Source organism: Abramis brama, assembly GCF_963993115.1.
Source record: "Abramis brama genome assembly, chromosome: 10".
Classification (NCBI taxonomy): Eukaryota; Metazoa; Chordata; class Actinopteri; order Cypriniformes; family Leuciscidae; genus Abramis; species Abramis brama.
Window position 1 is genome coordinate 35,843,019 of NC_139972.1, and position 23,174 is coordinate 35,866,192.

The following is a 23,174-nucleotide window of genomic DNA, read 5'->3' on the forward strand; positions in this document are numbered from 1 at the left end:
TGGCAACGGGAGCTTCTAACAGCAGCTGCAGTGACGCCATGATGACTTTCTATATATAAAGTCTTTGCTATATTAAAAACATTAGTTTAGGCTAATGTAGTAGGTCATTTGGATATTTTATTGTGTACACACTGCAGAAATAGTATGACAGTATGCTATTTTTGATTTGATTTTTATTTACTAGTTTTCAACACGGTCAGATAGTGAGAAAAAGCATGAGTGGAAAAAGCAGCCACAGATAAATAATCATGTGTCAGAGAATGTAGGACAACATGTGCCTTTCAAGAGTTTAAATGGTGACTAATCCTCCTCTAAACGCAGCTGCAGGGATATGAATCTTGTGACTCCGTGAAACGTATTCTTTCTGTGAAACGCACAAGGAAAAATATCTAAAGAATCTTCCAGTGGCTTTTTTCACTCCATTTTTTTTCTTTGAGTGAACTATTCTTTTAATTATCTGCCAACTCCCCAATGCAATACGCAGCATTATTAGTCAGATGACTAAAAGAGCAAAGCAGGCATCGCACTGCATTTGTGATCTGCTGTCGCTACAGCGATTCTCTGTTGGTTTTCCAAGTTGGGACAGACACTGGGCCTCGCTATGACGACCGGGGAGCAGGAATGTGTCGGAGCGCTCGGAGAAGCCCAGACGTAAGCCCTCCTCTATCGCATATACAGAAGATAACCGTGCGAATCAGTGAGAGACTGCCTCTAAGGGCATTCAGCACAGTCGTCATTCTTCTGGCCCTCATTAAACATCTCCGAACACTTACCTCACCAGTGACCAAATATTTTCCATTCTGCGAGAAAGCCAAGGCACTGAAGGTTTTCCTAAGTAACAAACACATGATTCGGATTTAATTCAGTTTCAATGGACAACACTACGCTACTGAAGTAAAGACAATACGCGTGTTGTTTACCTGGACGTATTAAATATGTGAGTCTGCTTGTTTTTCTTTGGGCTCAGGATGACAATAACACAACTGAAACACACATCATATCTGCATTAGTTCACAGATGAAAGTTATAATTCACAGTTTGTTTGCATTAACTACTGTTCAAAAGTTTGGAGTAAGTACAATATTTTTAATGTTCTTGAAAAAAGTCTATTCTACTCAACAAGGCTGCATTCACTTGATTAAAATACAGTGAAAACAGTAATATTGTGAAATTATTAATATGCAAGTAAAGTATCATTCAATTTATTTCTGTGATGGCAAAGCTAAATGTTGAGTCTTCAGTGTCACTTGACTCAGAAATCGTTCTAATATATTGATTTGGTGCTCAGTTCAGTGTTTTCAACATTATTAATTACTAAATTTTGTGGAAACAGTGATGCATTTTTTTCAGGAATCTTCAATGAATAGAAAGTTCAAAAAACAGCATTTAATTGAAATAGAAATCTTTTGTATCATTATAAAATGTCTTCACTATCATCTTTGATCAATTTAATGTGTCCACGCTGAATAAAAGTATTAATTTCTTTTACACTAGTTCGTCTTTGCACTAGTTTGAAGCTTCTCTCTTGTTTCCCACATGTGTCCAAGCAGAATAACCACAAGTTGCGTGAAAGTTTAAAGATCACCTGAGATCAAAAATTGTAATTTACTCATGTTGTTCCAAACCTGTATAGCTTAACTATTCTTGCACTTTTTAAAGAAAGGCTGCACGCTTTTCCTTATAAATTAAAGTGAATGGGGACTGGAGCTGTCAAGCTCCAAACGTAGAAAAAAAAGAGGACAATAAAAGTCCTACACACAACTCTATATTTCAAGTCTTCGGACATCATAAGAAAACTTTATGCAACAAACTAAATGTAAAGGTTTAGTGCACCAAAATTAAAATTACCCCATGATTTACTCACCCTCAAGCCATCCTAGGTGTATATGACATTCTTTTTCCAGCCAAACACAATCAGAGTTATATGAAATAATATCCTGGCTCTTCCCAGTTTCATAATGGGAGTGAATAGCAATTGAGTTTGAAGCCCAAAAAAAGTACATCATCCATCATTACAGTAATCCATATGGCTCCAGGGGGTTAATAAAAGCCTTCTGAAGTGAAGTGATGCGTTTTTGTAAGAAAAATATCCATATTTATAACTTTCTAAACTAGAATCACTGGCTTCCGGTCTCGAGTCTAGTTCTGGCTGAAGAATGACGTCCGACATTATTAATCGTGGAAGCGCAGAAGATAGAGCAAAATAAAACACGGTCACAAATTAGAAGTCTAAGACGATTGGAGGAGCTTGAGTTTGTTGCCCAACCCTATTAGTTTGAACCGCGAGAGGCGTCTACTCTCACCTAAGCTTACACTACATCCTACATCGGGTCAGAGGTCACTCTTCCACCGGAACTAGACTCGCGTATGGACGTTACTCAAAGCCAGTGACTACAGGCTTTAAAGTTATAAATATGGATAGATTTCTTACAAAAACGTATTGCTTTGCTTCAGAAGGCCTTTATTAAGCCCCTGGAGGCGTATGGATTCCTTTTAAGATGGATGCTGTGCTTTTCTGGGCTTAAAGATCTGTTAATATTCACTCCCATTATAAAGCTTGGAAGAGCCAGGATATTTTTTAATATAACTCCGACTGTGTTTGGCTGAAAGAAGAAAGTCATATACACCTAGGATGACTTGAGGGCGAATAAATGATTGGATAATCTTCATTTTTGGGTGAACTTCTTAAGTCGTTATAAGTTAGGAAGCAGACGCAAGTTGACTCATGTAGCACCAAACGCCATTGACTCTCCCATGACTCAAGAACTATCATTGATGGCACCATATTTTATATATTTGACGATATTTGACAGCTACAGCGGATTTCGGTTTGTTGCCAACACACAAAGCCATGTTTTCAGAAGAGTAACACAACACACAAATCGTGTGGATTACTTTAGGCCTGTCAGTTTTGAGATTGACAGCTCCATTCATAATTCACTTCCATTATAAGGAAAAACAGCAGTCAGGAAATCTTTCAAAGATTGACTTTTTGTTTAACAAAAGAAGACAAAAAGAACGTCAAATGTGTGAGTAAATGGCAGTCATCGTTTTTGAGTGACTTCTGCCTTTAAGTGTGGACTTGGACACAGAAAACACGTATAGAGACAGTCGTAACTTTACCCTGCAGGATAAGCCACTAAGCCCGTGTTGTGGTCTGAGGTTAAAGCACTGCTGCTGGAGGCACTGATGCCCAGGACCTTCTCCAGGACGACCTGCAATCACAATACAACTTCATGAAGCACTTCACACATCTAACCATCTCACGCACGTCAACATTTAAGTTAACGCAGTGCAATAAACAGGCTGTGCAACGTGCAGATGTGTATGAACGACACACAAACAATAACAAACTTCATGACGACGAATAACAGGAAGAGTCGTTGAGTTTTCTGGCCTGTGAATCATGAGTGGTGGTGTTGTTCATACCCGGTTATGAATGTCTCGTCTGTTGCTCTGTCGGGTTTTTCTCTTCATGTTCGCTGGGATTGAAACGCTGTTATTGACTTTCCTCGCTCGAGAGGTCAAGCAACTTGCGTTTAGACTCGCTCCATCCGCCATAGTGCAACTCTCTTCTTTAAAACGGGTCAATTAATAATCCACACTCTGAAGTCACATATTCGTTTGCAATTAAAACGCGTTAAATGCTGTCCATTGGTCAGACACGCGAACGCTCGGATATTTTACACTCGGTATAATACTGATTGTGGATCAAAAGTTTTAGTTTATAAAGTTCGATGAAATGACTTCTATTTGATTTTCGGCTGAAAACGAAACTTCGGCAATGTACAAACAGCTGTAGGCAATGAAGTCCATGTAATGTGATCTGAGACTGGCCGTTTCAAACATACACCGTGTTCTGTGATTGGATGAATCCCGCACGGGAGGCGGGATCATTCGTGTAGCTCACTCACTATTGGTCGATTCATTTATGGGTTTGCCCAGACGTCTTAACTCATTATCATCACTGCAAAAGTTGTGATCATAAATCCATCACACATAATTTTTGAACACATGATCATTAATCATAAACATAATGTAAGCAAGAATCATTTACAGTTTTTCAAAATGACACAAATGGGTTTAAACATTAGGATAGACACTACATTACGTTCTTGAAATGTAACACCATTTGATGTTTTTTATTTTGTAAACAGGACACAAATAATTTACGTAAAATATTTTGGGGGATGCTAGCTATATTTTGGTTCACTGATTCTTTAGACTTAAAGCTCTCACTGGAATCATTTTTCACTTTTTTTTTTTTTTGCATACATTTCGTTGTTTATTCTTACGAAATAACACAAATAATAATAGTAATAATTATTATTATAAAAACAGTATCATTATTAATAACAATAATTATAATAATTATTGTTATTTAATAAATCATCATCAATAATAATAATCCATTTAATAGTAATAGTTATAATTGTTAGCTGTTGTAATTATTTAATAATAATAATAGCTTTATTATTGATAATTAAACTAATGATACAAATGATGATAATGTTATTTATTAAATTCATAATAATAAATAATACTTTTGATTTAATTATTCATTAATTCTTATAATTAAAATTCTTATAATAATTACTAATTATAATAATTATTGTTACTGTTCTTTATTTAATAATAATAAATTATAATAATACATAATAATCATCATAATTATTATTATTAATACTGCTGTAATTATTATTTAACTTATCTTATTATCTATTTTATTATTGTTATAATTTTGTATCAATAATTCAATTAATAATAACAATTAACAAAAATAATAGTACTATTATTATTTATTACAGTAATAACAAGTCATTTTCTTTATTCATTCATTCATTCATTCAGAGAAATTCACCTGAATAAGAAATATCCTATATTCACAAACATATATATAATTATAAAGACTCTATTAGTATAAACAATAATTATTAGTTATTATTTAATAAATAATTATCAACAATAATAATTGTAATAGTAATAATCCTAATTGTTATTATTGTCATTTAACAAATAAATAATTATTAATAATCATTATACACAAATTTAATTAATATTACTAGTTATTATTATTTATACAGCCATTCCTTCATTGATTTTTTTGTTTTTTAACTGAAGAGAAACTCACCTGTATAATAAATGTAGAAAATCTAGTCTAATATAGAAATATGGTAAAAGGGGGTGTGGCTTGTGGTTCTCCTGGCTGGGATCAAGGATTTAAAATCACTCAGGCTTTTGGTGGCGTTTCAGATTCACACACAGCATCACCGAACCGAAAGACAATGAAGAATTCCACTAAGCCTGAGTCTGAATACGTGTTGGACTACGAGTACTACTACGACTACGTGGACCCAGTCTTTGTGAACGCCACTGCACTGAAGTACAACAGATGTGAGCTACTTTAACCTTCTCTTCTTCATCACAGCTCAGCTGATGTGACGTCTAACTGTCTTCCTCTCTCTAGATTCAGTTGTGCTAATATTCTGGATCATTCTAGCTGCATTTATTGGCTGCTTCTTCTTGATTCTGTCACTTATCTCACACACAGGGCAACTACCAAGGTAAGAATGAAAAAGCTAATTTCACTGTATAAACATGTTTATTTATCACACTGTGGTCATTTTAGATATGTTCATTTTTCATTGTTTAAAAATATTTGTGCAGTTGCTTTGTTCATGGTTTCTAATTTAATTATAATTCTCATACTGATTTTTAATAACCAACAAGACATGTTGAATCTATAGACATACTCAGCTAATTGATAAAAGCCTTCTAGATAGTCTATAAAGCTTATCAAAAGACCAACAAATATATGAAGTGAATATTATTATATTTTTATTTGTTTATAGGGGTCCTCGTGTCAAAAAATCAGGTTTGCCATTAATGAAAGGCTATGGATCTCCTCAGAGAAGATACTAGACACTCGAAGACACTAAAGCCATGATGAGATCTGACTCTGAACACGAGTGAAAACAGACACTGGGGAAAAATCACTGCCAACGAACTGACATTAAACCATGATATCCCGATCAATGTGTCTGTATCTCATATCTCTCATATATATATATATATATAATTTAGTGATGGAAAATCAGATGTACATAATATTTCTGAAATGTAACACTTATTACACACAGTATTTACTAAAAGGTAACTAAAAATATATGAAAAAAAAGTATATATGATCATGTCAATAGATGACTGACAGTTTTGTCATTTCAGCTGGTAATCTCAAAACCAGCTTGTTTCCGTCACAGAAAATAAAAAAGGTGATTGCAACTTTTTATCCAAAAATTCTATTTGATTAACTGATATGATCTCGCCATTCAGGGAAATAGTCGCAATTCTGAGATATAAAGTCTCAAGTCTGAAGAATAAATTCATAATTGCGAGATATAAACTCGCCATTCTGAGAAATAAAGTCAGAAATGTGAGATATAAACTTAAAATTGCAAGAAAAGGTCAGAATTGTTATATATACTTGAAATTGTGAGAATATAGTTGCTATAATAAAGTCGCAATTCTGAGATATAAAGTCATAATTGTGAGATATAAACTAGCCATACTGAGAAATAGTCACAATTGCTATTTATAAAGTCTGAATAGTAAGATGCATATTTCTCAGAATGACAAGTTAAGTCAGAAATGCGAGATATAAACTTGCGATTGCGAGAAAATGTCAGATTTGTGAGATATAAACTCGCAATAGCAAATTATAAAGTCAAAATTATACATTTTCAGAATTTGACTTTATAACCCCTAGTTTGTATCTCATGATTCTGAGAAAAACTTTGAATTCTGACAGTTCTGAGAACTATGCGAGTTCTGAGTACCTTTTGTACTGTATTTATTTATTTATTTATTGGTGGCAGAAACGAGCTTCCATACAAAACAGTCAAATATTGGGTGTTTTTTTTTTTTTTGGCCGTACCCCCCCAAAAACAAAAAAAAAGAACAAAAAAAAGTCTATCAATGCTAAACTATAAAAAATGTGCAATGTAAATGCAATCATACTGAAATCATTAATAGGCACACAAAAAAAAAACACAAACACAAAAGGCCTGTTCATCTTTTTTATTTTAAAATTATAAAATTACAAAAAGATTCACTTAACATCTTCTATTACCATTCTGTGTGATAATCTGATGCCGCAGCACGTCAGGGGTCGAGCGCAGACAGGATCTCTACACACATGAGCTGTGAGTGAGATGTGGGCGTCCTGTTGCGCATCAGCCTGGCGTGGGTCAGCAGGAGGTCAGGTGACCGAGCGCCACTCCACAGCTCATAGATGTACAGAGACAGCAGTTTCAGACCGCCTTCTGACAACAAAACAAACGATATTTCAGTGGAAAAACATATGCCACAGTGATTATAGACCGTTTCAACAAATACATGTTTCCCATTCATCATCTTAACAGGGTTTTCAAAAATCATTCTTCAATAAAGAGCTGTAAACCAAACTATCCAGCCATCAGAGGAATAGCAAATGTTCCCATCTTTGCTCTGAAGAGGGAAAAAGTATCTAAAATTGGGTGGGAAGAGTGTGCCTATAATATCATTACAGTAAGTGAATGAAACTGCATGTGACAGAAACAACTGTACGATACAAAACTATTGACATAGCAATTGATTACAAATATCTACACTACTGTTCAAAAGTTTTGGATCTGTAAGATTTTTAATGTTTTTAAAAGAAGTCTCTTCTGCTCACCAAGGCTGCATTTATTGGATTAAAAATACAAACAAAAACAGTAATATAGTGAAATATGATTACAATTTAAAGCTGCAGTCCGCAGTTTTTCCCTCTTTGTCGCCATCTCTGTTCGAAATCTGCAATTGCAGTCATTCGTGGAATTTTATGTGGGAATGTGCGGCTGTCAGTCGGTGTGGATTCTGGCATTCGCAATCACAGATTCTACTTTTTGGAAGTATGACCAACATTCGAATTTTCACCGGAAAATTTAATCTGAACAAGTAACATCCACTTTTGTTCTGACCAACTAAGACATCACTGACATCATCACATCCTGCTTTCGGTTCGTTTAGATGTCTTTGGTCAACGTTGCGTTCACATTTCAGTCGAAGCACACCAAGGGCCCTAGTTTAAGGATCTAAGCCAGCAAATGGGGAACGTTGGTCCTGGAGGGCCACTGTCCTGCAGAGTTTAGTTCCAACCCTAATCAAACACAAGCTAATCAATGTCTTCAGGATCACTAAGGCTACAATCAGGTGAGTTTTTTTCAGGGTTGGAGCTAAACTCTGCAGGACAGTGGCCCTCCTGGACCAGCGTTCCCCACCCCTGATCTAAGCTCATGGTCTAAAGCGCACAGCTCAAGTACACTCAGTGCGTGTCCGAATCCACTTTTGCTAGTTTAACGACGGGGAAAATGGTCGGCGCTCCTTTTATGGTCTAAAAGGGTTGTCCCTATTCTCTTAATCAGTAATGGGTGTTTTTTGGGCGTAACGTGCAATAAACCAATCAGAGTCTCATCTCCCATTCCCTTTAAAAGCCAGTTGCCCTCATGCCATGGCGGATTCGCCATTTACATGGAGGAATTTGCAAGCGGAAAAACTGAAAGCTTCTGTAGCAAGGAAACGGCTCTGCTCGTGCGCGAGGTTAAAGACCATCTATGGGACAACAAGACGGATTCCACCTTTATCTTTATGTACACAATATTCATCTTTTACTCTGTAATCCTTTAATGTTCAATACTTGGCATGTTTGTGTGCTGCTGCTGTGTGTTTAATAAGCAGTCTATGCGTGTTGTGGAGCCGCCTATAGGCACACATTACTAATGCACTCTTTAAATAACAAAAAAATACTGCGCTATTGACTTTAGACCAGGTTTCAGTTGGTCAATGGCACAGTCTATTTCAGTTCCTCGAAATAGCAACGCTTCAACAATGCGCCTGAACACACCTCGTTTTCAGACCAGCAGCCCATAGGCGAACAAATGGGCGCAAATGTATTTGCTATTTAAACAATGTGGAGCAGGACGTGAAAATGATGACTGCGCCGGGCTGAAACTAGCAAAACACACTTGCGTTGCGCCTGTCGCTGCAGTGCACCAGGTGTATGATAGGGGCCCTGAGAGTTTGTTGGAAGCGGACCAAGACCCCCTGAAAATACCGTTCTCAGTCCACTTCTTTTTTCCCCACCAAGGTTCGGGTGGCACTCATTCAAATGATCCGCACGAACACAATTTGTTTTAATCGAAGTGTGAACACGCTAAATCTGAGACCTAAGTGCTAAAACTCAGTGTCTCTAGAGAGGAAATGACTGGGATTGACTGCTGTGCTCTATGGCTGTAGCCTTACCTTTCTTGGCACCATCATCTGTATTCGCAGGCAAGCAGGTTCGTAACACCGTCTGGTGGATGACGTCCAGAAACCCGCCGCGCGCCTCGAGCAAATGAACCATGACTCTAGAGAACAGCTGAAGGGTGTCCACTGTTGAGCCATGCTCCTGCGCTGTGTGGTGATATAACCTTAGAAAGTCCTTTCTCGTGATTTCATCAGACAGAACAGCGTCTACGATGGCAGAGCGCGGCAGAATGACGCTATTCACCCATTTTAAAAGAGCCGAGGTGCAGCTGTCATCATAAGGGCTCTCGGTCAATGTCTTCAGGGCCCACTTGAGAATTAAACATGCAGTTGCAACGTTTAGATTGCTTGAATCAGGTTTGTCTACGGGTTCAGGTTTGGGTTCCCAATGTGTGAGGATGTTTCTAAGAAGTGGTTTACACTCGTCCAGCAAAGCCTGCTCCAGTTTTTCCCCTTGTCCTTCTACAGTTTCTGCCTGTTTTTCCATCTGAAATTGAGCGTGCTTTGCTGAGTGGCATTTTCCTTGCCCTTTCTCTCTTCCAGAGCCTGAATAAACACATGAAATGTTTAGTTAGGAACAAGAATGTGTCAAAACATGTGATCTGTGTGTCTAACATTCATCCAGTTTCCATAAGGCCAAGGACTGTCCGTGTTCAGTCTGGGGTTGGTCAATGTTTGTAATTGTTTTTGTAAGAAGTCTTTTAAGCTCACCAAGGTTACATTTATTTAATTAATAATACAGGCGATATTATTACAATTCAAAATAACTTTTTTAGTTTTACTTATTCCTGTGATGTCAAAGCTGAATTTACAGGATCATAACTCCAGTCTTCAGTGTCACATGATCCTTCAGAAATCATTCTAATATGATGATTAGATGCTCAAGAAACTTGATTTTTGTAACATAATACATGTATTTACTGTCACTTTTGATCAATTTATTATGAACTTCCTGCAGAACAATATTAATTTCTTTCAGAAAACCCAAACTTTTGAACGGTAGTGTATCAGCCTGCATCCAGAGAATATGGATGAGATAAAGGAATAAAAGGAGCATGATTGTAAAAGTCTCCCTGTAGTCAATACATACGTTTTACTTACGTTTTTTCCTTGAAAATAAAATTCTTCATGCCTTAAAATAACTTGAATGTAACTCTACACCCTTGCCTCATTTATTATACGCGGTTCTATGAATATGCAAATGAGCCCCGCCTCCACTCATTCACACCAGCTCAGAGATCCACTCGTTGACGATCACGTGTTGATCTGATTGGCTACAAGGTAGTTTGTGACGTAGCTATCAGTCAAATAAATTTTTACTTTGTTTATATAGTTTTTCTTTTTTACCCAACAAACATAAGGATACTGATAAACACAAGGCACATGCATTTTTACTTCTTGCGTACTCAATCTATGGCAAATTTTTGTGAAGGAAGACAAGCATGTGAAGTTTATCTGGTTTTAAACTGAAGCCAAACACTGTCTGAAGGTTTCCTGAAGAACTGAAAAGCTCTTAAACCTATTGCCAATAAAGTCATGCAGATAGCAGATTTGAACAAAAAAAATCAAGTGCAAATACAAATACAAAAATAAGATGAGTAAAGAAAACAGGGTTCTTAATTTTAATAATCACCCTTTATTAAATATATGAACACAGAAACCCCCTGTTAACAGTTAATGTCACGTTTCCCATTCCATGACTAGTAAAATAATAGCCGCGTCGCGTCTATGACAACTCAAGGTATCGCACACCGGACGCGCACTTTCTCAGTTTATGGCCAGCAATATCATTATGTTTAAGGACATTATGGAATTGAGATAATGTCTGTACTATGTTATGATTATACTGTACAATTAAATACAATAGTTGCTGAGTCTGTCATCTGAACACTTTACCTCAGAGCGTCCGTTAACTGAATGCATTGAGAATATCACCTGAAAATCCGATAACATCAGCAATTTTCATTCAAGCAGCTGTAAATAAATGTAAAATTAAATGTATATTGCAGCACAGGGTGAAATCATTTAGGATGATTTGAGACAAATATAATGTACATTTAACATAAAACGATGTAAATGGCGCTCTGTATCGCGGCAGGATTTTGAACAAGATCCTGAGCCGTTGCTGGGTGCCGCCGGTGTGTGTACACCATAGACTGTAAAAGGTGTACACTCATACAGAATGTGTTCTAATTTTAAATACGTGGCGCTGCGCTTCTCGTCCGGTGCGCGACCATCTTTAATGTGCTGTTTTCTTTGATGAAGTCGAAGAACTCTTTTCTTATTACTGGCGAGCTTACTTTTTTCGGTTGTGGACAGTGTGTTTCACTCTAGCTACGCGAGCGCGGACGAGCGCTGCGTCGTCTTCTTATTTGACAGGTGTTCGCGGGTGCAATACTGCCACTTGAGAGGTCAACCAGGTACTGGCGCTGTAGTATTTACGTGTCATGTTATCATAAGAGTCCTATTCATTTTAAACATTGTGGTTATTATCGCCAATACCGGTATATTGTCACACTCTAAATTAACACGATGTCGATATTTCATGCTTTGAATATCACGATTATCGTCAACACCGGTATATTGCGACACCCCTAGTGTCGACTTATGAATTTACACATGGTTTGATAAACAACATTAAAAGCTTGATGTTAAACAATGGGGGAGTTAAATTGACCTGTGCAAACCTTAGTAAATCACGTTGCATTATTCATTTAATTTCATTACTCTCCTCTCAGAAATTGAGCTGATGCAAGCTGTTAGTAAATTTGGCCCTTAGACATTTTTTCAAAAAGTTATAGAGATTTCAAACGACAGAGACCGAATTTGACGAACCCTTTACCTTGTACTGAACCTGTAATGTGTTTGGACTCTTACCCATCAGCTCTTTGACTCTGTGTTTGTTGATGAGGGTCTGAAGAGCGGACAGCAGTGAGGCGTCCCGGGCCAGTGTTGCCCATCGCTGCAGGAGACAGAGCACTTCAGAGCACGACACTTTCTGTGGGTGTAGCGTCAGCCAGCCTGCCTCTTTATGAGCGTTCAGAGCTGTCCCATGATGCATCAGCACAGAGTCGAGTGTGTGCAGGACTGCCTTCAGCTGAAGCGCGCTCACACCACTCCTGATCAGGAACATAGAAAGAGCAAATTAAAACTATTTTCTTGCATTTGATGAAAAAAGTAGTGATTGCGTGTGGTCCTATTCTGCTTTTTTACTTGTTCAACTTTCTTTAGTGTGTAATATTGCTGTTTGAGCATGGAAAAGAGTTATTCTTTATGTTAGTGCGCACTGTTTCTGAACTCACTAAAACACCTCATTTAAAGTCTTGAGTTTCCTTCTATCACAATATTCCTCATTTAAATAATTCCCGCCCAAGGCAACGCAAAAAAGTGCCTTAGTCTGGTTGAGTTGTGTTATAGTGTGTTGAAATTTTGACATTTATGACATTTCCAAAACACTCGCTTGAAGTGCTTGACCAATCACAACACACTGGTCCATCCGACCAATCAGAGCACACTGCGCTTTTCAGAAGGAGGGGCTTCATAGAGACAGGAACTAAACAGAGCGTTACTGCCAGACTGGGAGGAGAGGAGCTGCAACAATGGGAAAAATAATGTGTGTTTTGAACATTCAAGTATGAAAACCTAGTAGAGTCCAAAAAACAAAATAAAGACTTTAAAAAAGGGGGCATAAAAGGTAAACAGAATCTACCCATAACATACTCTAGTATGCAAACTTTTCTAGCCAAGCAAGGGTTTTTTTGCATCGATAAAGTCTTACATTAGTTTTTCATGACCATTTCCAACCTTTCTTCTGGCCTTCCTCACTCTGCATGTTTTCCCACATTTCAGCCTGAACTGTTTTATGAATCTATCATAATGCAATGTAGTCTTTGCAAAGAGGCTGTTGAAGGATATGTGACACGACAGCACACAAAGGGTATTAACAAAATAAAACGCTTACTAAAAAAGATTTTTTACTTGCATGTTACGTGACAATTAACCATCATCAGAGAGCTGTAAACATGTGAATGTGTCCTTAAATTATTAAAATATTAACTTAGAAAATAAATATATTACATCGAAGGGGTTCTGCTGAGAAAAAAGCTTGTGAATTCCTGTTCTAAGGCGTAGAGAGAAAGTGGAAAATGGACACGAAAAACAAATCCATGACTGTTTTTTTGGCACAGGAAAACCATTATATATTATACCATTATTATAATATTGTAAGCTGACCTCATGGAAATAAATAAAACAGAGGTCATATGCATTTTTTCACAGACGTTTGATCTTTTACGGCCTTACCCCAGATGCCTGATGACTGTGAGCAGCGTGCACAGGAACTCATTGATGATCGTCAGAGGAAGACATTTGCCTGAAGTCTGTGGCCGCTCTGGTGTAGTGCTGTGTGCTTCTGGTGGACCCTCTTTATTACCCAGATTAGTGAACCACAGAGCATGAAGCAACTCGATGACCGAACTCAACAGCTTACTGTCAACATTCCTACAGGAAACAAATCTAATCAGTTTCTAAAGTGAGCCCACAAAGTAATGAGACTTAAAGCACATGTCAAAGCTGGTATATGCTCCATTAGTTAAATCACCTCTTTTCTATAATCTGTAATATCCATGTTAGGACTCCATGCTCTTTGGTGAGGACATACGCTGCTCTGTTGCCATGAGCCGTCTGCCGCAAAACATTTATTATCTGAATCTGGAAGAGCAGAGCAGAAAATTGTCAAACCAACAGTTTTCCTGATTCCATGCCATATTACACTACAAGTATTACTATATGTGACAATTAGAAAACTTGTATAGTACTTTATAGTGACAATTAGAAAACCTGTATAGTACTTTATAAGGCTTTTCACACTTAAAAAAACCCTAGGTATTAATAAGTTGAGGTTTCACAGTCACACTGTACATTCCTAAATCCTGGGTTGACGTCCTTATTTGCATATATGCGGTGTCAGTGTCATCGATTGGACAAACGGCGCACACGATACGTTAACAAAGGCTCTAGCATTGCACATCCTCATATTATATATTGCGACCGCCCAGATCACGGCAGAGATCGGTTTATTCGTTTATTCGAATATGTTTGTTCGGAGCATTTTTGTAAAAAAATAGTTTTTTTGAAGGCGTAAAAATTTATTGAGAGTTTGCAAAGAAACTTTTCTTGAAAGATGAGGCAGCAATCTGTATCAGATGCACCACAAACAGGAAGTAATTATTTTTTTCTGATTGGTTATTCTGGGATTGGGCGGTTGCTGATGCCTTATATTGGTTAGGACAGCATGCAGTCCAGACTAATGAAAAAAAGTGAAACTATGGATTTGAAAGTGCGCACTGCAGTGATGCCTGGAATCACTTAGCTCATGAAAATACAGTCAAAAGCAAGAAGTGCAGCACCAATCTGCCTTTACATAACATCATAATGAGAACGCTACTGTAAAAGAATATTGTAAATTATTTGTGCTCAAGTTGCCCGTGTTTCAGCGTTGTTGTTACAGGAAGAGCGCGTCCACATTCAGAGTTCACAGTCAAGTTCACGTTCACATGCGCATTCGAGTCCTTTTGTGCAGGTGCAAGTTGTAATATGACTTTTATGTTGTATATAACTGATTAATCTCATATAGGATGTGTTTGGTTGATTTAACCCTAGCAAAGCGCTTCTGTTTACCTATTTAGACCAGCTAAGGTTTAACACCTTTTAGGACTTCAAATTTCAGTTAATACATTTATGATTTCTTCCTCATTAAAAATGTATATTACTTACTTGCGTACTTACTAATTTAAACCCTAAAATTAAGTTTAGGATATTAAACATTTTTTTTTAAAAAATTACAACAAAAGGTATTAAAAAAAAATTGCATTCTGCACTAATCAAGAAAAATGTTTTATATAAAATTATTTTTTTAAATTTTAGAGCTTCTTGTATTCTGCAACTAATTCTCAGTTGCAACTTATTTCGAGCAGTGATTTTACACTTACAGGGACATCTGAAGATAATGGAAGCACGTTAAGAGTTGAATCTACCCTACATTGTTGCTTCGCTCACTAGCAGCACATCTGAACACACACACCTGAGAGGCCTGGTCACACAGCGGCGTGCTGCCGAAGCCCAGCAGGGTCTGATAGATGCCTTGCTTCTCACAGAGCTCGTAGCACTGCTTATCCCGGACCCCTTCCTCCAAAATACTCAAACCCCACTCGCGCTCCATTTTGTGCTGGACAGAGAAACAGAAACCAATCAGAGTCGAGTCTTCAGCAACTGCAACATTCACTGGTTAAAGACATGTTTATTTGAACGTACTATATTACCAAGCATACTGTATTTGTCACCCATGAGTTATTTGCTATGCAACCATAAGTGTCTAATCGCATGATCTCTGATGTTTCATTACCTCCAGATCAAAGCTGTAGAAGAGTTTGAAGAAGTCAGGAATTCTCTTGAGGTCCAGAAACTGAGTTCCCAGAAGAAATCTGCTCACCACCATGTACATGTGTTCCTCTGCAGCGGGGGAAAGTTGAACTCAGGGGTTTTGGGAAACTTCATGTTTTTCTATATGTTAACATGTGAAGTGAGCACTCGACTCTATGGCTCCATGAACACACTCACCAGGCCTCAAGATCTGCTGAGCGACTTTAGCAATGAAGGCCACGTGTACAAACGGTACCTGGAGGTTTTGCTTTTGGATCCCGTTCTTAACGGTGTCAAGCAAGTACAGTAGCTGGATATTATATAAAAACATAAATATTAAAATAAATAAATAATATAATAAAAAGTTGGGGTCAGTAAGATTTAGCATTTATTTGATACAATAAAATACAGTAAATAATATTGTGATATTATTTACAATTTAAAATAACTATTTTCTATTTGAATGTATTTTAAAATATAAGTTATTTCAGTGACGGGAATGCTGAATTTTCAGCAGATATTAGTGACACTTCAATCTTCAGTGTCACATGATCCTTTTTACTTTAATACAAGTGAAACGCGAAAAATTTGAATATCGCGCAAAAGTTATAATTTTGATGATTATGGCTTACAGCTTATGAAAACCCCAAATTCAAAATCTCAAAAAAAATTGAATTTTACATGAAATCAATAAAAAAAGGATTTTAAATACAGAAATGTCAGCCCTCTGAAAAGTATAATCATGCATATGAATATAGTTAAATATACTAAATATATTAGTTTCACCTTTTAATTTGAATTACTGAAATACACGAACTTTTGCACGATATTCAAATTTTTCGAGTTTCACCTGTATACTGATGTAGTGCTCAAGAAACGTTTTACTATTATCAATGTTGTACTTTTTTTTTTTGACAGGATTCTTTGAAAAATAGAAAGTTTAAAAGAACGCCAATAATTTGAAACAGAAATCTTTTGTAACAAATGTTTTTACTGTAACTTTTAATCCATTTAATGTTTACTCACAAATCTTACTGAACTGAAACGTTTGAAGGGTATATTATATTATACACAAAAATGTTGTGTAAAATTGTATTAATATTTCCCATTATTACAACACTGAAAGCAACGTATAAAATTGCATAAATATGAAGAAAAGAAAAAAAAGTACAGAAATGGAACAATCTTCAAATAACTTACTAACAGTGATATTTGACACTTGTAAACAGTAGCACGTCTCTACCTGTCTCTTCTCTCTGAATCGAGCGCCCTCCAGGTGCTGATAAAAGGATCCCAGGACTTGGTACGCCGCGGCCCTCACTTTAGGGTCACAGCTGCTCAGGGCCGCCACTGCGACACCCAAAGCATGACTGGAGACAAACTTCTGGCAGTCCACCGCACACTCTGATGAGAGACACAGCACAGGTGAACACATGTAAAGAAAACCTTGAAAAAGCAGGCTTGCAGGCAAATCTGATGAAATGTTTTAAGATAAATAAAAAAACTTGACATATGTCTAGATACTGACTAAAATGATCACAATGATTTTGTTGGCCATATAAAATTAATAATTAATTAATGTGAATATTGTGTTGATCTTATGGCAGATTTTAAGGGGTCATGACATTGATTTTTATTATTTTAACATGTTTCTTTGAGGTACACTTATCATTTTTATTTTTAATTTAAATAAATAAAAAAATATTAGTTTTTATATAAATGCGTATTTTTATATATATGCGTATTTTTAAGCTCCTTTAAGGCTTGTCAGTAAACAGACACTGTTATAATTGGTTAACGTCGGTTCATAGGAAACAGTGTCAATGCCCACTCACTATTAAACGTGAGCAAGAGTTATAAAAACATTTTCTATATAAAATCATCATTTACAGACAAAGCATTATGAATTCATTTACTTATGTGCTGTGATGCAGCTGCTTTCAGATGAAATACAGCTGACTGCTTCATATTTCAACAAAAGTTTATTTGCAAACTTTCCGTTACACTGTGCCTCGTTTACAAAACAAACTGCTATGAACAAACATATCCTCTGGGACGCTGTTAAATAAACCATCCACTTGTTTCTGACACTGGGATCCTTTTGAAGAAACAAACAAGCTGTTTAAACTGTCAACGTGAACGTTCTTGAACTCTTCATTTGTCCTGTTGTCGACAGACTCGAGTGTGTGGATACATCAGAAACTGAACACACATCTGTACTGTATCCACTGATTATAATGGCTTCTGTTTGCTTTAGACGTGATGCTCACATCCAGGGAAAGCAAATACCAGCCGTTAAACGCCAGTGGGCGGGGCCTATGGTGCAATGATGCAACTATTCGTCGATGTCTTGCTCTGGAGGCAGTCATATGCAAATGTATTTGCCTATGTGACGTAACAGAACCCGCAATATAAAAACGAGCCGCTTTTGGAGCTTGATTAAATAAATGCTCGACTGAAAATATCGACTGATACAATAAATTGAAGAAGAAAAAACAGCCGGCAATATGGTCCCAATACATTGTAGACAAGTGCTAGTCAAAGTACCTAAATACTAGTAAATACACAGAGCCAAAAACCAGCATTGTGGGCATGTCATGTCAGGTTACCTGGGCGAAGGATGAAGCTGAAGAGAGGGAGGAGGAAACAGGGGTCATACAGAGATGACAGATCGAGAGAACGCTTGCCTTCCTGTGTGTACACCGAGTTTCTGCTGCCCTGTAGAGTGTGATGTTCATGCATGACTCAGGCTTTAAAATGGTACAATTCATTTATTTATTTTCCTACTTCTATAAAGTAAACAGGAATAATTCAGGAATAAATTAAATAGGAAAATTCAATTTAGAATTTGTTCTAAAGGTTAGTTCACCCAGCTCTGAGGCTTCACATTGTTCATAAGGAGATTGTAAAATAATTCCATATGAAACAAGCGGTTTAATTCAAGTCTTCTGAAGAGAAAAAAATCACTTTATATGATGAACAGATTTCATTTAGGCTTTTATTTACATAAACAAAAGCAAACAGGACTAAAACCGTTTATAAACCGTTTAACCGGTTGGCATTGCACTCACCCAGGTCTACCTATTCAACTTGTTAACACAAATATCTAATCGACCAATCACATGGCAGCAACTCAATGCATTTAGGCATGTAGACATGATCAAGACGATCTGCTGAAGTTCAAACTGAGCATCAGAATGGGGAAGAAAGGGGATTTTGAATTCAAAAGAAGTGAGTTTGAATGTGGCATGGTTGTTGGTGCGAGATGGGCTGGTCTGAGTATTTCAGAAACTGCTGATGTACTGGGATTTTCACGCACAACCATCTCTAACCAACCATCAAGCTAAATCATTGAACAGGCTACAGTACATTCAAAACTCTGCCGCCCGTGTGCTCACTCGTTCCTCTCCTTGTGAACACATCACACCGGTGCTTTCACAGTTGCACTGGCTTCCCATAAATGCGAGAATTGATTTTAAAATTCTTATTTTAACCCTCTGAGGTCGACAAACGCGCCGACGCGTTTTGCCGGATTTTCTCCACATTGTAGCACTATAAACTTAAATTACTCCATCATTTATGGTCATACAGAAAAAAGAAATATAAAAAAAGAATCTGTGATATTTCTCCTTTTGTATGTGTCCACTTACAATCAAATCAAAACATTGTGCTTTTGTAAAATAAAGAAAATAAACAGGGTGTGCTTTCTGCCTCTCCGTCGCGGTGAACTTTTTTTTCTTGAGCACGTCTATAAACTGAAACAAAACTCAGCGAATACTTGTCACACATTTATGAGCCATATACCTTTATAAACATTTAAGTGTGTACTTTTAAATGATCGGATTCAAAACGAAAACAAATATTCTCTGTTTAAGTAATTTGTATAAAACCAACAAGATGTCCAGCTTCTCAAACGCTTGCTCATTACAGTTAATTTGGCCACGCCTACTCGCGCAAAAGATATTCACATGCAAATCTCCACATGGAACGCGAACGCGCTCGTTACCTCAACAACAAAACACTTCACTTCACTTTTCGTCGAGTTTGAAAGACGTGCCTGAGCTTACATTGGATTTAGGCTACCTCAGAAGAAGAAGAACGCGATTTGAAGACAAGAAAGATAAGGTAAGAAATTCTTACATAGCCTAGTTTGTTATTGTTGCATAAATGTCACGTTGCAGCTGAACTGTTGCTAGATATATGGGGAATATTATAATATTTAGACCCGTGTTTACTGTGTTTGTGGATATCTGCTCAAACATAGATATGTTTATGGTAACCATAATGTTTTATATTTGAGAGTGATCGCGTTTGAATGTATCATATTTTGCAAGCGATCGCGTTTGAATGTATCATATTTTGGATGAAAGCAAAACGCACCAAACGGCTTCATGTTTTTATTATTATCTCATTTCATATCATCATAACGGATGGAAACATTTGAAGTAACATGATAATCAATATATTTTTCTCTAGCTTCTTTTGGAAGATTTATAGGCTGCTATAGGTTATTTATTGTTATTATTATTTTATCCGCACTGCGCATATACCTTATGCCTACAAGGCACAACAAACCTGGTGTTCATTATATTATATATCGTTGGAAACGTGTGTGTGTGTGTGTATTCTGTGAATTTTAAAAAGGAATTTTAAAAAGCAATTTTAACCAGAAAAATCTAATATTTATTTCCAAAATCGTGCAGGCCTTTCTCTTGATATCAGTATGTTCACTTTTTTTTTTTTCAGGTCCCAGATGCCACTGAGGACTTCAACATTCACATGAGTCTCAGTACGTGAACATGGTAAAGTGAAAATCTTGGAAATGAAAGGTATGTACAATGTTTTTAGGAATGGCACAAAGGTCTCTGTCTTTGAAGTGCTTTTTTGGCATTTGTTGTGTATCTTTGGATTATGTTGTGTTGTAAATAAATCCAAACAATTTAAAAGCCATTATTTTTTAAATCTCCTCATTTACAGTATTGTGCAAGGTTGCTCAGAATGATAGGGGCCTGATAGCTCCTAATAGGGCCGTTAGGGGAGGTTCTTTGTCTTTCTCAGGTGAGAAAAGCTTACATATTAATGAGCTCTCGCATAAGGCTTTTTCACACAAAACACGTCGTAAAATTTTTAAATCAATATATTGTCTTATCTGAATGAGCAGTCAGGGTGATTTTCACATAGTTTTGCAGCAAATATTCTAGGCTACGTCATACAATTTTCAAAAGTCTTGTGAAGAAATAATCAGTATGGGTTTCATGGCCTTATTTCAGTGAGAATTTTTTTTTGTATTTTCAAAAACCACGCATAAATGTCATTATCTCAAAACTACAAACTTTTACATACATGCTGCTGATATATTATTGTAGCAGAGTTTGTGCTGAATACAGTGTAATTAGACTTTAGCCATGAAAATGTCACAAGTAACAGAAATAACCAGAAATGTCAGAGCATGTCAGAACACCTCCAGGGCCCAGAAAACAGCTCAGACCTCAGAGGGTTAACATATAAGGCACTTCAAGGGACTGCACCAGACTATCTCTGTGATCTCATTAGCCCTTATACTCCATCACGGTCTCTCCGTTCAGCTAATTCTCTCTTACTACATCAGCCTTTGTGTAAGCTTAAGACGATGGGGGAAAGAGCCTTTTCATGCAAAGCCCCCAAGCTATGGAATGTGCTTCCACCAACAATCAAAAATGCACCAACGTTGGGACATTTCAAAAAGTTGATTAAGACACATTTGTTTAAGGCTGCTTTTCCTTAATTGTTTTTAATGCTCTTGTTGTATTTGCTCACTCTACTGTATGCGCTTTGGGTTTAAGAAAAGCGCATTACAAATAACATTTATTATTATTATTATTATAAGTGAAAATATTCATTTAGCAGCACTTCTGTGGGAGAAAATGCATTGTTGATGCCAGAGGTCAGACGAGAATGATCAAGACTGGTTCAGCTGATAGAAAGGCAACAGTAACTCAAATAAGCACTAGTTACACCCGTCTGCAGAAGAGCAGAGACAGAAATCTCTTTGATTTTGTTAAAAAGATCTTCATTTGTGTTTTGAAGATGAAAGCAAGTCTTACGGGTTTGGAACGACATGAGGGTGAGTAAATAATGACAGAATTAAAAATTTTGGGTGAACTAACACTTCAAGACAGATATATTAGAATACCTTAAAATGTTATTTACTCTCTCCTGTTGTTACCTGAAGGATGATGCGTCGCTGCTGTGGGAAGTGTGTCACAGTGTTTAACATCATGTCTGCGGTGAGCAGTGACAGCAGCTGCTCTGAACTGGGCTTCTGCCACAGGGAAGGTCCCAGGCTCTTACGGGCTTTATGGTGCTCCACCGCGGCGGGACCCCACAGCACATACCTGACCACAAACACACACATGCAGTAAACAACCGTTCTCTGTTCGTGGAAATCATCGTAAAACGTGTGATGTGAAATATGCTGAAACGTACTGAAACTCCGTGAGACTGATGTTGTTCTTCTCATATTCCTGGAGCACTAGTAGAAGCTTCTGGTCTGCGATAACCAAAAACCATTTCACTAAATCACGTGACTGACTTCATACAGTCCAAATCAAATGAATCATGTCAAGTGGGGGATTTACCTGTGGTGCTCAGCGACGCTCCATACGCACCAAGCAGAACGAGGAAGTGGTTGCTGTTACACACTTCAGGACATTTTTTCACCAGCGTAAGCAAGAAAGATACCAATGATTCTGGAAAACATTATTATAATTATTATTTAAAACAACAATCATTCAGATGAGGTTGTTTGAATCCGTAATCCTAAGTCTAAGGAATAGTGATAGGGACAGAAGCCTTGGCAAGCAGAACAAAAAAAAAACCTTGATACATTTTTTGGAAGAACATTAGGAGTGTAACGGTACACATATTTGTACTGAGAATTATCGGTATGGGTCTTTCGGTTCGGCATGCATGTGTGGCGAACCAAAGCATTGTTTCAACCACTGAAAGTGAAGGACATCTGTGTGTGGAACGTAATTTGAAACTCAGAGGTTTCCAGCTACGATGGGACAGTCCTGTGTTGATTTATGCTTCTAAAACATCTGAAAATATTGAGGAATCCAAGTTGTCCTAAGTTGCGCTTCAAACTAACTCCTAAGCCTACTTTTTAAAGCAGACCTCCTGTCAGATGTGCAATTTCATTTTAGCAAGCAAGTCTCCGTTAAGCTTCACAGACTTCAATGAATGAGCGAAGGTGCACAAGCACCCCCGACAGATGGAGCGCAATAGAACGGGAACGCAATCATTCTAAAATATACATTTAGCGAAAATATTTTTCTGTGCGCTATGGAAGCTTGTTTTCGCCAGAGAGTATAAAAAAATAATAATAATAAAAAAATCATGATTTTTCTCTCACAACTTAGATTTTTTTTCCTTGCAATTCGGAGGAA

The 23,174-nt window shown here is 37.1% G+C and overlaps 3 protein-coding genes across 3 annotated transcripts in view; 1 reads left to right on the forward strand and 2 right to left on the reverse strand.

Moving 5' to 3' along the window:
* wdr62 (WD repeat domain 62) overlaps nt 1-3,828 on the reverse strand; it is a 31,065-nt gene extending 27,237 nt beyond the window's left edge. The window contains exons 1-4 of the mRNA XM_084126796.1: nt 3,430-3,828; nt 3,124-3,215; nt 921-983; nt 774-831 (exon numbers count right to left, since the gene is read on the reverse strand). Coding sequence (XP_083982922.1) covers nt 774-831; nt 921-983; nt 3,124-3,215; nt 3,430-3,561 — 345 coding nt within the window. The 5' untranslated portion in view covers nt 3,562-3,828. The remainder of the gene's footprint in view (nt 1-773; nt 832-920; nt 984-3,123; nt 3,216-3,429) is intronic.
* Nucleotides 3,829-5,243: 1,415 nt separating this feature from the next.
* Nucleotides 5,244-6,275, forward strand: mrap (melanocortin 2 receptor accessory protein). Its single transcript, XM_084127233.1, has 3 exons — nt 5,244-5,394; nt 5,468-5,564; nt 5,853-6,275. The coding sequence occupies exons 1-3, from the start codon at nt 5,286-5,288 to the stop codon at nt 5,920-5,922; spliced, it is 276 nt and encodes a 91-aa protein (XP_083983359.1). The 5' UTR covers nt 5,244-5,285; the 3' UTR covers nt 5,923-6,275.
* Nucleotides 6,276-7,062: 787 nt separating this feature from the next.
* Nucleotides 7,063-23,174, reverse strand: part of urb1 (URB1 ribosome biogenesis homolog) — a 45,013-nt gene continuing 28,901 nt past the window's right edge. The window contains exons 29-41 of the mRNA XM_084126791.1: nt 22,365-22,475; nt 22,213-22,276; nt 21,953-22,121; nt 18,357-18,465; nt 16,991-17,151; nt 15,946-16,057; nt 15,731-15,837; nt 15,410-15,553; nt 13,928-14,037; nt 13,630-13,827; nt 12,205-12,446; nt 9,322-9,873; nt 7,063-7,322 (exon numbers count right to left, since the gene is read on the reverse strand). Of these exons, the coding sequence (XP_083982917.1) occupies nt 7,162-7,322; nt 9,322-9,873; nt 12,205-12,446; nt 13,630-13,827; nt 13,928-14,037; nt 15,410-15,553; nt 15,731-15,837; nt 15,946-16,057; nt 16,991-17,151; nt 18,357-18,465; nt 21,953-22,121; nt 22,213-22,276; nt 22,365-22,475 (2,240 nt within the window). The 3' untranslated portion in view covers nt 7,063-7,161. The remainder of the gene's footprint in view (nt 7,323-9,321; nt 9,874-12,204; nt 12,447-13,629; nt 13,828-13,927; nt 14,038-15,409; nt 15,554-15,730; nt 15,838-15,945; nt 16,058-16,990; nt 17,152-18,356; nt 18,466-21,952; nt 22,122-22,212; nt 22,277-22,364; nt 22,476-23,174) is intronic.

Coding starts and splice junctions, on each gene's coding strand:
- mrap (XM_084127233.1), top strand. CDS start 5,286: ATGAAGAATTCCACTAAGCCTGAGTCTGAATACGTGTTGGACTACGAG. Junction 5,395..5,467: donor TGCACTGAAGTACAACAGAT/GTGAGCTACTTT, acceptor TCCTCTCTCTAG/ATTCAGTTGTGCTAATATTC. Junction 5,565..5,852: donor CACACAGGGCAACTACCAAG/GTAAGAATGAAA, acceptor ATTTGTTTATAG/GGGTCCTCGTGTCAAAAAAT.